At 40.1% G+C, this 19,369-nt stretch overlaps 1 protein-coding gene across 1 annotated transcript in view; it reads right to left on the bottom strand.

Moving 5' to 3' along the window:
- Nucleotides 1-19,369, bottom strand: part of LOC149207180 (uncharacterized) — a 127,500-nt gene that overhangs the window by 10,016 nt on the left and 98,115 nt on the right. The window contains exons 2-3 of the mRNA XM_089395669.1: nucleotides 12,256-12,291; nucleotides 11,845-12,046 (exon numbers count right to left, since the gene is read on the bottom strand). Of these exons, the coding sequence (XP_089251795.1) occupies nucleotides 11,845-12,046; nucleotides 12,256-12,291 (238 nt within the window). The remainder of the gene's footprint in view (nucleotides 1-11,844; nucleotides 12,047-12,255; nucleotides 12,292-19,369) is intronic.

Genomic DNA, 19,369 nt, shown 5'->3' on the forward strand with positions numbered 1-19,369 from the left:
GGACAATGCAAGATGTCCAAAATACTTGTGGATATTTAGCTTCCACAATCATGCCAACAACCTTGCAAACAAGTGCATTGTCTATAATGATTTGCAGACAAGAATCAACACCTACATCTTCATTAACTTTAATGAACAACTCACCAATATATTGTGCATCCTTGTATTGTCCAAGTGCATCCACTGATTTCAAGAAAACTGGTCCATTCAAGGAAGACACCATGAAGTTGATGAGTGGGTGGCGTGCTAGATCTGTCCATCCATTAGAAACAATATTAACCCTAGATGTTGGCCATGCTGAGTTAATAGGCTCAAGCATTTTGTTCACCTCTTTCTTAGCCTTAGTCAACAATGTGGTTCTAAGCTTCTCTAACCCAGAAGGCACATACCCTGATGGAGACTGTTGAGTTAGAGCTCGACACATCTCAAAAATAAAGGTGAGAATGCAACATTAAAGGATATGAAATTCAAATAGAAAAAGAATGCAATGGTTGTTAGTATTTTGTAGCATCAGATATGTTCTAGTGACGAAATTTGGTGGAGAAGCTAGAATACATGAGATCTCCAAGACCCAGAAATCGTTTCTGGAAATTCCACCTAGAAGTGACTTAATTAGATTATTAACCAATTTTTTAATTTTCCTAAGTCTAAACTTAAGAAAACTGGTTAATTAATCAATATTAATTAAGTCAAGGTGATAATCATCTAGAAACCCACACGGATCGATTTCAAGATGATCCTAGCCATCGATTAAGTTTTAATCTTCGTCATTAGTGCTCCAACAATAGATTATAAGAGAAAGTCGATGGGCACTTGGAGAATACACTCAACCAGAAGTTAGATTTTCTTGGCAGATCGAATTCCAGAGTAGCTGTTAGGTCCCCATACTACTAGTGTAGCCCCTTATTGTTATTGGTGCAACCCCCTTATTGTATTGTTGTGCCCATATAGTCCCCATATTATTATTATTGTGCCCCATAGAAGCCCCACTATTGTTATTGTTGTGCCCTTACTATATTATTGTTATGTAGGCTTTGATTATATTGTGACCCCTTAGACTCCTATATATAGAAAGGAGGTCTTGTCATTTGTATCTGTTGATTTTTGTAGCTTGGGAGGTAATCCAAGCCCTAGTGTTCGAGGGTTGGAGGTCAAAGCGCCACAAGTAGGCTTGTGGGCTTAGAACCCAAGGTTGGGGTTTTGCACCTATTGGTGTTTGGGCCAAAACCGTGACAAGATTATGACATGTGATGGATGAGGATGATAGTAGATGACGCGACAAATCCAACGCATCGAGAATCATCCAATTTCGAGTAGTCGTTGTTGAGTTATGAATTTTTGAAGTTAAAGAGTGGGCATGAAAAACAAGTGTCAAGGTCGGCTTGATGTTAATAAGCCTTGTGACAGGTTGTCAAGCCCACACATGTGATTCGATGGAGCCCTTGTATTGTGTATATATATATGGTGGATGAGAGTCATTTAACATATCCAAGAAGCATCTTTCATAGTCTACACATTAAGAAAGCCAGCTAGGGTGTGGGCAGCGCGAGTGCAGGAACGTGATTGCAGGAATGCGCGAAGTGCAAGAACGTGCAAGTGCAGGAATGCGAGTGTAGGAATGCGCGAGTGCAGGAACGCGAGAGTGCAGGAACGAGCTAGTTATGTATTGTATTGATGTGTTAAGGTTGAATTGATGCTAGTGGATGATGTCCTAGGAGAGAACAGTTTGGAAATCTGTTAACAGCCATGTGGAAGGGTTTCCTAGGTGTTGGATGCCCTAATTAGGTGCAGATGCTACAACGTGGACTTGGTCTCTCGTGGACTGTTGGAGGGCAACGTGAGAGTGGACCAAGTGTGGACGTGATTGGGCACTTATGGTCTGCTAGAGGACAGCAAGATAGTGTCCAAGTTGGAGCCCGGTGAGCAACACCTTGATGGACAAAGGTGGTTGCAAGAGAGGCAGTTGATGAGCTCAAGGGTCTGATCAACCAGGAGCAGTTTGTGGAGCCCGAGACGTGTGTGTGGAGAAGGACATCTACAACAAAAGATGGGCAGTCCTCCTAGCCCGTGTTCATTGTGGGAGATGGACATCTTGCAATGATAGATGGCAGCCCTCCATGCCCTATGTTGGTCTTCATTGGAGCAGCGCAGGAAGACCATAGTGAACTAAAGTCCTTGAGTAGCTGAGGAGCAGCCGTGGGCAGATTGAGAGTTATTCACAAGTGGTGCTGTGAACAACTCGACAGGAGTCTCAATGTGTTGTGCCCTTGATGGACTAAGGCACAACTAGTGAGCAGATTGACAGTCGAGGTTCAGTGGTCAAATGGATTTGGATAGTTGATAGAGGCAGAAGCTGCAGATCAGGAGTCGAAGGACCAGGCAAGTACAGGGTATGACCGAGGGGAGCTAAGAGAGTCGACTTCATCAGCCAGATGGTCAGGGTATCTTGTTGAGGGCAGATTGGTCGTCGATGTACTGACACCAAGCCCTAGTTTTGTATCTTGTACTAGTGGATGTATGAGGGCCATTATCCCTGGTACGGGAGCCCTAGACTGTTGTATTATATGTTGTTTAATATAACGAAGTTGGGTTGAAAACTGTAAAAAGTTGTCTATGTTGTTTGCATATGTGATTTACTGTTGTTTATATTTCGCTGTGCAAAATAGTTTTGTTGAGATTCTTGGTTTGGTAGCGTCAGAGATTTTAAGATTCTATCCTAGACCCAAGATAGTGGAAATTCAACATGGTATCAGAGCGTATCTAAGCTACTTTGAGGGTTAGTGAATCAGAGTGTGCACAATGAAGCAACTCCAAAGGGAGTTGTGGGTGTCTGGATCATGGAGCAGAGGGTTCAGTTGAAGACATAGAGATGTGGTCTCGATAGACTACATGATGAGATGGGTTGGGAGTTCTGGTGAATCGGTGGTGAACATGGTGCGCTTCAGTATGTTGTGTGGCAGTTTGTAGATCGTGGACTTCCTATGTCTTATCATGGATGGTTGGGACAACTCGTGGGTTTCCTTGGCATGGACGAGATTAGGTTGGTCGAGATGGTTTCATGTGATGGACTACAGATTGGCAGGCTAGAGTCTTCATTAGATTGTGATGTTGCATATCCGAGATTGGTGAGATTTGCACGAGTGGTATTGATCCAAGAGGATGAGTGCTTGCAGGACTGAGCCAGTGGAGATCATATAGGCTCAGAGGGAGCAGCCCTATGGAGGTTTGGGATCTTCAAGTTCGGATATGATGAGGCAAAGGCACTATCGAGATTGCCAGATTCATTCTACAGGGTATGCTGCAGTGATGGAAGACTGAAGGGCTAGTGTCGTTGTCAGATGATGATGGTTATTTCCTAGTCTTGGAAGTACCTCCCTCGTTAAGAGGGAGTGTTGATTTTTGTATCTTGGGAGGTACTCCAAGCCCTAGCGTTCGCGGGTTGGAGGTCAAAGCGCCACAAGTAGGCTTGTGGGCTTAGAACCCAAGGTTGGGGTTTTGCACCCATCGGTGTTTGGGCCAAAACTGTTACGAGATTACGACATGTGATGGATGAGGATGATAGTAGATGACGAGACAAATCTAACGCATTGAGAATCGTCCAATTCCGAGTAGTCGTTGTTGAGTTATGAATTTTTGAAGCTAAAGAGTGGGCATGAACAACAAGTGTCAAGGTCGGCTTGATGTTAATAAGCCTTGTGGCAGGTTGTCAAGCCCACACATGTGATTTGATGGAGCCCTTGTATTGTGTATAAATATAAGGTGGAGGAGAGTCATTTAACATATCCAAGAAGCATCTTTCATAGTCTACACATCAATAAAGCCAACTCGGGTGTGGCAGGGCAAGTGCAGGAACGCGAGTATAGGAGCACGAGTGTAGGAATGCACAAGTGCAGGAACACACGAGTGTAGGAACGTGCGTAGTGCAGGAACGTGAGAGTGCAGGAACGCGAGAGTGCAGGAATGTGAAAGTGCAGGGACACGTGAGTGCAGGAACACGAGTGTAGGAACACGAGTGCAGGAACACACGAGTGCAGGAACACACGAGTGCAGGAACACAAGTACAGGAACGAGATAGGTATGTATTGTATTGATGTGTTAAGGTTAAATTGATGCTAGTGGATGATGTCCTAAGGGAGGACAATTTGGAAATCTGTTAGCATCCATGTGGAAGGGTTTCCTAGGTGTTGGATGACCTAACTAAGTGCAGATGCTACAGCGTGAACTTGGTCTCTCGTGGACTGTTGGAGGGTAGTGTGAGAGTGGACCAAGTGTGCACGTGATTAGGCACTTATGTTCTGCTGGAGGACAGCGAGATAGTGTCCAAGTTGGAGCCCGGTGAGCAACACCTTGATTAACAAAGGTGGTTGCAAGAGAGGCAGTTGATGAGCTCAAGGGTTTGATCACCCGGGAGCAGTTTGTGGAGCCCGTGACGTGTGTGTGGAGAAGGACATCTACAACAAAATATGGGGAGTGCTCCTAGCCAGTGTCCATTGTGGGAGATGGACATCTTGCAATGATAGATGACAGACCTCCGTGCCCTATGTTGGTCTTCATTGGAGCAGCACAGGAAGACCATAGTGGGCTAAATTCCCTGAGTAGTTGAGGAGCAACAGTGGGCAGATTGAGATTTGTTCACAAGTGGCGCTGTGAACAACTCGACAGGAGTCTCGATGTGTTGTGCCCTTGATGGACTAAGGCACAACTAGTGAGCAGATTGATAGTCGAGGTTCAGTGGTCAGATGGACTAGGATCGTTGATAGAGGCAGAAGCTGCAGATCAGGAGCCAAAGGACCGGGCAAGTACAGGGTACGACCGAGGGGAGCTAAGAGAGTCAACTTCATCAGCCAAATGGTCAGAGTATCTTGTTGAGGACAGATTGGTTGTCAATGTACTGACACCAAGCCCTAGTTTTGCATCTTGTACTAGTGGATGTATGAGGGCCATTATCCCTGGTATGGGAGCCCTAGACTGTTGTTTAATATAATGAAGTTGTTAATTTTTGGTATGTTCTACGCTTAAGAGCAATTTACTTCAATTTCTTTATTAGCCCAATATCAATATCCAGATTAGCAATCACATCAGCATGATGGTAAAATGCAGATAGAACATAAACATAAACAGTAGAAGACAAGAGGACACAAGATGTGGCACCAGCAAGGGACAAACACCAATGTGGGGAAACCCTTGATCAATTCTTCTTATATTCTTCAATAGTTCAGTAGAGAGAGAGTAAAAATTTACAAATATGATAATTTATGACAGCAGCAGATAAGTCGTGACCACAAAAGACAATGCTAGTCAAACAGGGCAGAATTCTTCCTCTAAGTAGCTCGATCAAACCCTTGCTGTGGTGCTATGGCCTGTGGCTTAGCACATAGCAACCACTATAACAAACGGCCCTCAAAACAGTGCCCAAATACCATCATCCTTCCACAAAACACCGCTACAACATTGTTTGCACAGTTGTTTGCAGCACTTCTGGTTAGGGCACGTCCTATAGCCCTAGTTCCACCACACAGTCAGCAAACAAGCCCTTGTAGGGATGCGGTCCACCTTGGAGATCCTCCTCTCATGCCACGCTACCTCCTAAAGGTGTTGTCCACCCTTGACAACCCTTAACGCAACCTCCAGTTGTGTGTTATGGCCTGCAGCCTAGCACAATAGCTTGTTGTAGCTTTCGGCCTTCACAAAACCCAAATGATCCCAGACAACAACGTTTATCTACCTCATGAACTTGACCTAGCTGCCATGAACCTCGGCCTTAGGAACAACAATATATCAGCCCAAAAACAGATCCTTGTAACTTAGCTAACTTGGCCTCTCGCACAGGTTTCAGACCCTTCTCACGTTGTCCAAGACTCCTTTCTTTGCTGCGGCTAGGGCTTGAGATCCTTCTTTCCACCAAGTCCTCCTTTGGAGAGGACATACCAAAACAAGTGCATAGAGAGATCATGAGATGATACGATGAAATAATGACTTGAGGTCTCCTCTTTTATATGCAACGTTGAGGATGAACTGGGGGTTAAAATGCCTGTTTTGCTTACTGGCCGACCTTGACAATTTGTCAATAATACAAATAAATTCATATCTTCAATTTTACATGTCGGAATTGGATGATATTTAGATCAATCCTACACCTCTCGGAGAGAGGAATCCAAGAAAAATATCAGCTCCCATAAATAAGATGACCCATGTGGAGTTTGGCCCTAGTTGCCAATTTTAACAGAAGTTGGGTTTAAAACTTTAAAATGTTGTCTATGTTCTGTGCATATGTGATTTACTGTTGTTTATATTCTGTTGTGCAAAGTAGTTCTGTTGAGATTCTTGGTTTGGTAGCAGATTTTAAGATTTTATCCTAGACCCAAGATCGTGGAAATTCAACAGTATCATCCAAGAATTATTCATTTGTGTAATGTAAAGGAGGTTGCCCCCTCAAAGAGGCTTATTTTGAGGTCGTTGATCTATCTTTTCTTCTATTTTGTGAGCTGGTTGCATAACATTTGGTATCAGAGCTTTGGATTCTAGGGTTTCGTTGCTTCAAATAGGTCATCGTGGAATCTTCACTATAACCTTTTTTCTACGAAGCTTCAGAAGCTGAAAAAACCCCATTTGAGACGAAATCGTGATAAACGTCGTGTCCAAATTTCAGACCTTTTCTCGCTATTTTTTTAGAGATATGAACTGAGGAAGTTAGGGTTTTTGCAGGCTCCAGAATTCGATCTCAAACAGGTGACCTTGGGAAAATTGTCATAACTTTCTCTCTGAGCATCGGATTCAAATTTCGTAAGAAGTGACAAAAAGAGGACGGACTGTAGTTTGTTGGATATCGTTTTCAGGGTCGAAGGTCGAAACAATGATACGTTGCACTTCATACAAGTTCCCTTTGCTGAACCAATCTATAATCAAGTCATTGTGGGAGATTGGGCATAACTCTTTTTTGGAAACTCCAATCTTGATCAGACTTGTGGGGTTGGAAAGAGGACTCAGAAGGCTACCACAAGACGAAATTTCAAACCTTGGAGATCCAAAATTACAGAGATACAACAGATTCAATATCGAGATCCTACAAAGCGAAAAAATGTGTGTAGTCTTTTTAAAAATTTGCATAAGTTTTGTTTGAAAAATTAGTTTGAAGTGATTAAAAGGGCATAGTGAAGAAAATTATCATTAGTTGATGCCCCGAAAAAAGAAAATGGCAACACCTAGTAAGCAACCCGAAAGCTCTACTATGACACATGAAGAAAAGGAAAAAATGCAACATGACACATCAAAATTACGAGGCCAAGTGCAACAAATTTCGCTATCACAAAAAGTAATTGATGCTAAGATGGATGGTTTAAAGAATGGAATGGAAGCTAATATGGATGGTATAGAAGCAAAACTTAAAGGCAACATTGAAGATTTGAAAATAGATTTGACAAAGTTGCTACAAGAAATGCTTACTAATGGCAAAAGAGTAGTAAAGGAAACTCATGATGAGAACAAAATAAATGTTAATCATGATTTCATAAACTCTAACGTTGGATTGAAGACCCACCACGTTCCAAAGATCAAAACGAGAAAGTTTGATGGCAAGGATCCCATAACTTGGATACTACAGATGGAGCAATATTTCGATCTCCATAATGTGCAATACACACAAAAGGTATGCATTGCAACTTTATATTTGGAACCCAATCAGTTTGTATGGTATCAATGGCTTTGCTTTCATAAACAAATTGTCACATGGTCAATTTTTACAGAGGAAATGATAGCACATTATGAGGATACAAAGAGCAACACCTTCTTTAGCCAATGATAAATCTCAAATAAAAGGGTTCAATGGCAGACCACATTGAGGACTTCCAAAAATTGAATATAAGGGTAAATGATATTCTAGAGGAACATAGGATTGATGTATTCATAGGGACTTTAAAGGATAACATCCAACATGAGGTTTGCCTTTGGGAACCTGATCCGTTGGAGAAGGCATTTAGGGTGGCTGCTGATTTAGGGTAGCATTGGATGTGCCATCCTAGAAACTCACACATATCAATTCTAAAGATGATCCTAGCCATCCATTAAGTTTTAATCTTGGTCGTTGGTGCTCCACTAGTGGATTATAAGAGGAAGTCAATGGGCACTTGGAGATTACACTTGAGAACACCAAAAGTTCGATTTTCTTGGCAAGTCGAATTCCAAAGTAGCAACAGTCAGCAACCAAAGGGCCAGAGATCGAAGCAGTGAGTGAGGGGCAGGGACAGTGATTGAGAGGAATTTTTTCAGATCCGGAGCGACAACAACAAGTGACAAAAATGATCCACGTAGAAGCAACACAGAAGCTGATGCAGAGCAGTTCGATTTAGTTGAGGAGGAGGTCGATTCAGTTTCTAGAGGTTGGGAAAGTCTTCCAGAGGGTCAGAGAGTCACTTCTAGCAGCAGAGACAGGCTAAACGGCTTGCTCAGAGGCATAATCAAGCCACACGTGTGAGATAGGCTAAACGGCTTGGTCAGAGGCAGAATCAAGCCACACATGTGAGAGACAGCGTAGAAGAGCTCATGTTGGGGTTTGGACGGTCAGATTTTTGTAGAAGCTAGTGCTAGGATGGCTAGTGGGGTGAGATAATTTTTCTCTCTAGTTAATTCTATCAGATACTTGCTAATTGGATTGCCAGTTGGGCATCCATAGATTGCACTCAGATTTCACTACTGAATAATAAAATAAAAGCCTCATCTGTTGCACCAGTTTTCCCGCATTGAGTTTTTTTGGGGACTTTGGTGTTATTTTTTATGTGTGCTAGTATTTTCTTAGTTACTAGCGCTATTTATTTCCGCAGTTTTTATTTGTGAAGGTTGCAGTGTGTTTATTTTGATGTTGTCATAGCAATAAACTGAATAATTAATTTATCAACTAGAAGAAATAATACCAGTTGTTGCAATATGATTCTGGTTTCAGAATTTCCACAATGGTGATATCAAGCTCTTTCCATCTCTCTTTCTGAAAAATCTTGTCCATTGGACCAAGTGCCATTGCCTTTGTTTTTGTTACTTGACCCACACCCCACCAAAACTCTCAAATGGAAATTTGTTGTTGCTTTTCCTCAAGAATGGAAAGGGATCATTATTCTTTTTTTTTAGATGTTGCAACCACCCTTGCCACACCAACATTGCCTTGTTTTTCCATTTCTTTCCTCTTAGATAAAGACACATTTGCACATGCTCCAATTCCATAACTTGGTAAGCCCAACAAATGAGCTTTCACATGGTAATAAGTGCTCTTGAAATGAATGATGCAATAGTTTCATTTCCGAGCAACATTGCCTCCTCCCTTCAACTTGTTGCCTGGCACTTGATCTCTTGTGACATACTTCCATAAGGGATATTTGCTTTCTTGAGCCCGCTGTCTTTCTAAATTTCTTATGCTCTCAACCTTTGAAGTTGTTGCTGCAGCCCCACTTCCAACAGAGGGAACACTTGCAGACCCTAATGAAATTGGAACAGGAGGGGCATCGCCAATGGGGACATTTTTTCCCTTTTCCCCTTCCCTGCTGCTCTTGATTGAGCCATGAATGCTGTAAAAAAATAAAGAAAAAATGGACATGCAAACTACTGTAGCAAAAATGCCAAAAAATATAAGCAAAATGCACTTACCTGTTGCTTGAATCACCTCCAAAATGCTCCCAAACCCTTTTCTAGTCGCTCCCACACACCCACAACAAGAGAGACAATCAAGAGTGAGTGAGAAATGGATCCAAATCGGGCTTTAAAGGCCGCACGACATGCTTTTTAGAGGGGCATATGTCCCAAAATCAGGACTTGCTGGCCCATCAAATCGGATTCGCATGCCCATCGAATCACACATGCCAGGGCACGCTAGAGTCGCGAATCGGACACATGTCCTAGATAATCATGTCTGATTCGTGGGATTTGTGACACGAGGGGGGGGATGAATTCGGTTTCTAAGAAGACAACCATGCAAAATAGACACATAAATTTTTACCCTGGGAAACCCAACCATGGGAGAAAACCCAATAATCTTTTCTTCAAGAGAAATTGTCTTTCATCAAGGTTTACAAATCAAAAATTCATCTAAAAATCTGTGCCAATATACAAGTCAAAATACCAATCAAACCTGGTCAATCAGCTAATGGTCAAAGTTGGTCAAACCAGTGAAAATATTAGCTCTGAGCAATGTGGTCAAATTTGGCCTACTCAAATTTCGGCCTGAGATGAACTGTTTGCGGTCAACCCTCAGTGCTATGGTATGCGGTCAACAATCCGCACGTGCCGCTGTGGTCAATCTTGTGGTCAAACCCTCAGTCGTGCGATCAACAATCTGCATGTTCAAAGCTCGATCAAACAACTTGGTCAACCCTTAGTCAAACTCAGTCAAAGCAACTCAATCAATCCTCCACATTTGCAACCGTCAAAGGCTGGTCAAACTTGGTATGCTTTCACACGTGCGGCCAGAACAAGATAGAGATAGAAAAGGTAAAGAGAGATGAATAGATGATCTTCAATAACAGATTTTTCCGAAAATATTCAATGAGCTTGCTATGTTGATAATTTGCCTCTCACATGCTTGTCTATTTATATAGAGCTCTAATGTTGAGTGGAGACCCATCAAGGTGGCTTCTCATCACAAGAAACCCCTTCACTAATGGAGCCTACATCACAACTCAACATTAGACTAGAATTGTTTACCCCATTGTTGGGTGAAAAGACCCAATCAATAAACAATTCAAACACACTCTATAAAAAATAGACCACTCTATCCTAGAGCACAAAGTGAGCATCACGTACCATTCATCCCTAGCCAAATCAGCATGGCCCCATGGGTGAATGTATCATTCTCCCCTAGTCAAATCAGCATGACCCCATGGGAGATGTCTGCCCCTGGGCCATTTACCCCTAGCCAAATCAGCATGGCCCAATGGGTAAATGTATCATTCCCCACTAATCAATTCAGCACAAACTAGTGGGAAAATGTCTGCCCGATGCTGCAAAAACATCAGCACCTTAGGATATACTATATAGAGCTGCCCATCTTTCTCCTAGATCACTTCTCCATTCTTTGGACCTGGCCTGCTATGGTTTATCTTAGACTTCTACTTTACCTTACTTCCTATTTCTTGTTTTTATAGAGGAGACACTTTAATGCCCCCGCTTTGTGTTTTACATCATTGTATTTAAAACAGTCCCATTGACCTAGTTTAGTGATTATTAATTGGACATTAATACATTTATCTTATCTGATCTGATCTTATCTCTCATGGTCATTCGTTTCTAATTACCAACATTTGGAAGAACAGTATTGTATGTACCTGAGATACTAATCTCGACATCAAAACATATGCTATCATCTATAGATTTGTTGATAGTCAAAGATATCAATGTGGTCTTGTACAACATGGTAAGTAGCTGTCATTGCTTTCGCTCTCAGGACTAAAGCTTGCAAGGAGATAAATGATTTTGAAGCTTCACTTTTAGAACATTTTTATTGTTACACACTCATCAATGTCCAATACTTGACAACAGATGATATCCTGATTTCCATAAATTTCCATACAGAAAAAGGAAACAGTATTTTAATAGAGGGAAGTGAAGTGTGTAAAGCCTGAGTTCAATTTCTATTGTGAAAATCTTGAACTAGAATGAACTTATATCATGCACATGATTATCTGATCCTAGGAAAAAAACATCTACATTACAATACAAATTATATGTTTGTCTGGCTCCCAAAGAAAAATCCAAGTTACAGCAATCACTGCAATTGACAGAATGCAATTATTCTTACAAATAAAAGTTACACCTCTGAACCTTGAAAAAAACCGTAGAGACCGTAGTTGTGATTACAGATTTTACCTTTCCTGTCAAAGTAAGCTTTGAACAGGTTGGATTCTCAGGATCTGTATCTCCACATGTGCCAAGAGGAGCTTCACTGATAGTGAAAGAACAACGAGAATCCTTTAGCACATCTCTTGGGGTTGGGTCAAGCATTGATAGATAGAAATAAGGGATGCCACATCCTTCACCCGGCGGGCCATCACTGAAGGAAACCACATTTCTGCCAACCATAAGAGAATAAATATTATAAAATAGAATTGACAGTGAGAGCTAATTCAGCCCCAAAACAAGTATTTTCTTAAGTTTTAAACAAAATGATCTACATTACATGAAACTGTCTAATTTTAATATACATGAAACTTTCTAATTACGATATAATCTGCAGTAAAAGTACAATAAATTCAAATAATACACCATTTACTGGCTTACCCAAAAGGAGCTCCTCCCAAATCAATAGAGATGGTGCTGCCTCAAACCAATGGAAACAGAGTAATCAGTCACAGCTACTAATATATTGATCGGGAAAACTTCAGACATAAATATATACCAAATTTCTCAGATAACACACATAATATGGAAACTGATTGTAAATGTAGTTAGTTATATTAGAAACCTAAAACATATCCAAGCAAAAACCTAGAGAACAATGTAAAATTGTAAGGAACATTTCAAGAAAAGCATTGCCACACTGCTGAGAAAGCATAAAGCATCAAAAAGTTCATGTCACATGGTCAATCTGATTCATTATAAAAAAGCTACATTTGCCCTTCATGTTGACATGTCAGTATCAGGATAGCCAAATGGAGCCATCAATTTCAGTGCATACGAACTAGCACTAACATTTTCCAACAGATGTTTATAATGACCAAACAATTTGAGGGGAATCTCAAGAGGAGGAATCCATCTTCTCCGGACAGATACAATAAAAGAGTATAGCATGAGAGGTAGAAGACGAGAAACAGGCAGGCTGGCTATTTACCATCCAAAATGTAATTTAAGATTTGAGTGGGCAACATTTTTGTCACATTTCCTTGACAGGATACTGGTTCTAGTTTCATTAGGTGCTAAACAAAAGATCATCTCCTCCACTGATTACAATAATATAAATCATTTATCTCATATGAGTGATTCTTTTGACAGAGGAGTTTATTTCCACATAACTAGGTGAGATTATATGTAAACCACAAATCCAGATAAGATCCCGTGTTTTACAAAAGCTTTTCAAGGAACATAGATCAAAACTTGCTTGACATGATCAACAAAAGCTAAATACCACAATCATTGATTTTTATTCACATTAGAAACCAAACACTAAGGAGTTGGCAGTTATGGACAGACATGTGAGAAATTTTGGTATTCCATGAAATAGCACTGTTGTGCCAAAACTAACAGGCAAAGGAAAACCAACGTGTTGAGCACTTCCAATAAATCCAAACAAATAATCAGCTCTAATAGCAGTATATTTTCTAGCGCACACAACCGCTCCTATTCATCACCATATTTCCTCTGCAGCTTACTGTTGATAAGAGAGCTCCGTGTGCTTCTTCAGACAATGCCATTATGCTAACACCACACCACGTTAATTTGCTTAGCTACATTTCTAGTGGTAATAAAATTAACATGGGAAGTAAATACTTCAAAATTTGAAAACTGAAACAAACATTCAGTATAAATCATTAACAATCAAGATCACATCCAACAGTAAAATAAGAAAAGAACACATCAAAATAACGAGGACTCAATGATAAGCTGAAAAGCTAACTTTGTTACCTAAAAAAAAACAGCAAATGTACAAAAAATTACAGTAGAGTACACATTGCCATGCATGGCATCTCAAGAATGCAATTGTATGGCTCTAGTGTGCCAGACTCTTAACAATAAACACGAGTTAAATATTATTTATTATACAAGTAGTCAATTGACACAATGGGCTAGCACCCTTTTATTCACAATTTAAGTAGTTGCACTGCCTAACCACCTATAATTGCTGACTCTTATTACATAAACTTAATTGTTCACTTAACTTTCATAACAACTATTAAACATCACTACATTGTATATTAGACTCCTAATATGTCATTGAGTGTTGTTTGTTCTAACACCCATGCTTAACACACAATACAATTTTTTATTTTATTTTTAATTCCCCCCCAACACAATATTCATAAACTGAATAATGATTGAAAATTTAAAGGACACCCTTGTTTAGTCTTCAACAATGCATCGTTTCTCCTGTTCTGAGGCTTTTGTAGGTGCTTAATCTGATTCACATCACTGTCTCATTGAAGGTATATACCCAATCGATCCCCCTTGACAATCTCCTAATGTCAGACTGTCATCACCCTCCTTTTGCTATGGAGATAGAATACAACTGGACTCCCCTATGGATCCTAACAGAGCTCCCTCTATTTGGAGTTCATGTTGTGAAGCTGTGGATTAAAACAATTAACCTTCACAAACTTTCATTATTATTTCCTTCACTGAAATCTAAAATCTGAATCATCATCTGGATCCATTGCCATATTGTAGTTCCTCATTATTGCTTCACAGAAGAGGTAAACCAATAAAATCTCCTATCTGGTTTGAGGACAATATATTCCATGCCCTATAATTTCTTTCAGTTTTCCTTTCTATTACCTCCCAGACCTGCACTCAAAGATATTCAAGTCCCTAAACGAAGTGCAAACCTAGACACATTTAGGAAGGTTGTTCATTGTCACCACAACAACTCATCCTCTCACTTCAGGCCAGTTCCTTTCTGGCACAAGGGAGGAAACCCTAGAAAAGAAGTTTAAGATGATCTTTTTTAGAAATTAAGGGATGGTGGACTACCAAGACTCGAGCAATGTCTATCCAATTAGGCAATGTAATCAAGATCAATGAGCAAGAGGGTTTGAATGTGATGGAGATGTAATTTAGCCATTTACTGATCTGCCATAATTAGTCCAAAACATATTTTCCAAATTACACAAGAATAAGTGAAGGTCCTTATGTAAGATACACCAACATGTCAATTGGGTGTAGCTCAAGTGGTTGTGAGGAATGTTGATTTTTGTAACTATGGTTGGTCTTCAAAATGTATGTTTGAGTCATTATGAATTTGTAAAACATATTTTAAATGCTAAGAGTCAAAAGAAAAATTATTTTGAGTCAAAGTCCTATTGTGACTTTCAAAATAAGAAATTTGAATTTTTAAAATCAAAGTTTTGGCTCCAAAATGTAAGGTCGGCCTCCTCCTAGTAAAGTCAGCCTTGTCAAATGATCTAGTCAGCATCATGAGATCCAGTCGGCCTCCTAATATGCTTAGGTCGGCTCCAGCAAGGGGCACATCCATTCAGCCAAGGGAAAAACTATATAAAGGGCCTATTCATTCTCCCATCAAGCCAAGAAAAGAAGCTTGCATCTCTTGAAGGTCTGAGGCGGGTCTGAGACAGTGGGTTGGCTAATAGAAGCTTGCATCTATGCTTAAGAAGATCTATCTCTGTGGCATACAAAGTCTACCTCTGTGACATACGAAGCCTACCTCTGTGGGATACGAAGGTTATATCTGAGGCATGCAAGGGCTAAACTCTGAGGTATGTGAGGGCTATTCCTGAGGCACAACTAAGACAGCCAAAATTCTCTCTGAGGTCAATGAAGGGCAGACAAGAGGTTGACTTCTGAGGCAGTGAAGTGGCAAAGACAGAGTATGCTCATGGGCCTGATTGACTCGAGTAGGAGGATGTGCCATAGACCTGGTTTGACCTAGTTGTTGACTTAAATGTGTCTCCGTTGAATTAAAGAATTATGTACTAAAAGGGTTGTTGGGTTTTTCCCCATGAGGGTTTTCCCAGGGTAAATCTCTTCTGTTCCTCTGTATTTGTCTCTTTATGTTCTTATTGTACTAATGCCTTATATGGTGGATGTCTTTCTGTGTAATTCTTGAATGATGGAATGTAAATAAGAATTAGAAAGATCAAAGATAATTACAAGTATGAAAGACTGTAAAAATCAACATGGTTTCAGAGCTAAGGATAAAAGAGCAGCCCTCTTGAAGTCAAGAAACCCTGTGTATTAGCTCAAAGAATTCTGAAGAAGATTGAAAATCCTATGTTATAGACCAGACCAGACCTACCTCAAATATAAGGAATAGATAAGTTGAAGTCTGGAGAATATTCTTGTGATGTATCAAGCCACAGAACCTCAGTTCCAAGCCTCAAAGCCTAAATCTCAGATCAAGAATATCTCAGACTTGAAAAGGGCTGAAGGTACTCGTTAAGTAAAGATCAAGGTTCAGGCCTAAAATCTGTGCACCATTTCATGAGACCGAAAATCTCAGAAGCTCAGATCAAAGGCATCACAAAGGTCAATAAGCCTCTGTCACCTCGTGCAAATTTCTTTGAGAAAGGAATTGAATGTATGTCTCTCTGCATAAACCAAATTAAAGGATCAATTGCCACTAAGACAAATGTTGGAAAGGCACATTACAAGGAACATCTGTTACAATGGTCGAATAAACCAAGCCAAAAAATAGTCTTTGTTTCATCCCGGATAAGGGATGAAATCTCTCTCAGAGAAGCTGAAATTCTTTAAATCAAACCTCAGTAGGCCGAAATGTCTCCTCTAGCTTTCAGGAGGACTATCCTCAGGGCCAAAACTCTTGCAATTAACTTTTTTCAGATAGAAAAAGGTTGTTTTGATTAGGTCGCAGACCTAGTTTGCTCAAGATATAAGTCTTATTAAAATAAGGTCAGCCTTCGTTCTGATTGTGAAGCCAAAAGATGTCTTATGATTGAATTGTGCTCTATGTGAAGTCAAATTCTCTGTACAAGGCCAAAAAGAGTTCAAATGATTCTCTAAAGATTTGTGGTAAGAACGAGTAGCATTAGCAATTTAGCATTGAAGCTTTATTTGAAAAAGTTTGTACCTACAGTATACGATCTCATGAAGAGAAGCCATCATGATATGTTACAAAGTACTGAAAGGGTAAGGAGTGTCTTGGAGTTCAATATCCCATGGCATACCTTGATGGACCAAGTTAGGCAGTCAAGAGACCAAGTTCCTTTCCTAAAGTGCAGAACTTGTTACTTGAACTAAAGGAGCCGAATCAATGCAAAAGTTAAATTTGATATCAGATTAAAAGGGTCTCTGTTATATAGGTAAAGAAAGATGCATTACAGGAAGCCGACCTGATTTGGGAGCCGACCTTGGCGAGAGATCCACGATTGATCTGAAGGTTGACACATGAGCGAATCAAGGATTGATGCTGCAAGTGGGTAAACGAACTATGATTCCAAAGGTTCAATACAGGGTATGTTTCAAGTTTACTTCAGGAAATGACTAGTTCAAATATGCTTTTGGATTAGGCAAAAAGACGTGTAAGATTCAAATATGCTTGTGGATATGGTCTTAAGAAGCTTTTGTAATTGCTTGGATCAAGATATTCAAATTTAGCCAGTCCAAGAATGAATCCAGTGAAGAACTGAAGATGCAAGTCTATGTATGCTGAAATATGTTGCATTTCGAAGGTAAGAAAATATCATTGAATTTGAGCTTGAAGAGGCTAAGAATATTATTTGCAAAGAGGTCCTTGGATTTAAGGCAGGTTGTTGAGGTTACACCATTTTCTAAGATTGCAAAGCCCTCTTCATAAATCTAAAGATTAGAATACACAACTTGATCAAATCATGTCTAGCTGATATCTTGCTGAAGGGTTGAAACTTGACAGCATTATCTAGGGTTTGGAAGGCTAATATCTAGAATTTGTAAACCCTAGCCAACATAAAGGCTTTGGGTTTATGGACTTTTAATAGTCTATGGTGTGAAGTTAAATACCCTAGCTAGTCATTTGTAAAACTTAAAGGCTTGGAGAAGAAAGTCCAGGGTTTATGGACAAAAACCCTAGGATCGAACGTTTCCGCTGAAAGAAGAAACCCTAGAAAGGAATGACATCAAAAGGCTGATGAAGCTGCTGATGGATGTAAGAAAAATCAAGGTCAAGATGAAGTTGACATGTTCTCAAAAGATAAGTATTTTACATCTCTCTCATTTGATTATTACTACTTGTTGTTGATGTTACTAGTAGTAGGTCTCTTGTCCTTAAATTCTTTGCCTAGATCTGATTGTTCTTTTGTGGCCTACTGATGAGGAATGCTAGTACATATTGAAGGCTACCAAGGTTTCTGGCAGCAGATGGAAGAATAGGTCAAAGCTGCGACAAAGAGACTCTCTGTGATGAGAGATACTGTAATGAACAAGATCTGGTCTCAAAGGGAGCAAAATGCCCTCGATTTCTATCAAATAAAGTATGATTGGATAGCAAGAAGTACAAGGCTAAGGATTATCTGAGAAAAATGAAAGAAGCCTATGAAAGGACATTTTGTCAGGTACATTTCTGCAAAGACCGTATTCCTCAATGAAAGAAGTGAACTACCTCAAGATTATGAGGTACATGAAGAAGTCTTGTTGTTGCACAAACTAGCAGGCCTTGTAGAGAGGCAAAAGCTAGAGGGCACAACAACACTTGGGACAAAGGCCATTGTCAGCATAGCCTAAGTCCCTTGCTCTTCTCGGCTTTTCATTGACGGGAAGAGTCTCAGTACTAGTCACTTGTGACAAATGTTTCTATGATAGGTTTGAGGTGAGGCAAGGTGGCTCATTCAATGGAAAGGTTCAACAAAGGTGGAAGCTTTGGGAGAAGCTATAAAGACTTTCCATGAAAATCCCCTTTGAAAATAAACTACACAAGACCTAAGGTTGAAAGTTGCATGATATATATGTGCATCCAAGGTCAAGGTAGGAGAGAGAAAAGGCAATGAATGATTTGCTTCACCAAGTACTAAAAAGATTGCCTTCAAAGAATCCATAAGTTGACGGATTAGCTTCTAGGGTTCCCTGTTGATGTGAGACCTAGGGCACCAAAATTTGTGGAGAATCCACTGTGGGAATTCCACCAAAACTTGAGCACCTTTAGAGGAGACACAAAGGAAGATTTCTATCCAAGCCAAATTCAAAAATTCCTCTAATAGAATTCGCACCAAGCCCTAGAGGAGCCTCCTTATCCTTAAAGAGACGAAGAAAAGAAGGAAAATTTATGGATAAAATTTAAGTGTGACCACCAAGGGACAAGACTAGTGCCTAGACCATTGGGAGGTTGGAGTCATGGGAACTTTGATTTGACCAAATTATCCTTCAAGGAGACCTAAAGAGGAAGCCCTAACTACCCCCTTAAGTTTTTACCCTCTTTGATCTTAGTTAATGGAGTTTCATGGATTAAATATGATCATTATCCACTAGGAACATTCTTTTCACATTATCAATGAGTAACACATGCAAAATTTCTCAAGATTACAATTCTAGAACAATATTCAATAAATTAGGGCACAAATTTCATCAAGAGACAATATTCCATGCATTAGACATTAGGGAAAATAAAAAAGACATTATGAAGAGCACTTACAAGACAATGTGAAGTATATCCATCCATCAACAAGACATTAGAGGCTCCAAAAAGATAGCGAAAATGATCCAAACATCAAAATTCATCGATAAGCATCCAAAATCC

The sequence above is a fragment of the Pinus tabuliformis genome, chromosome 1_2 (assembly GCF_031772625.1).
Source record: "Pinus tabuliformis cultivar Carrire ecotype Pingquan chromosome 1_2, CPIR1, whole genome shotgun sequence".
Lineage (NCBI taxonomy): Eukaryota > Viridiplantae > Streptophyta > Pinopsida > Pinales > Pinaceae > Pinus > Pinus tabuliformis.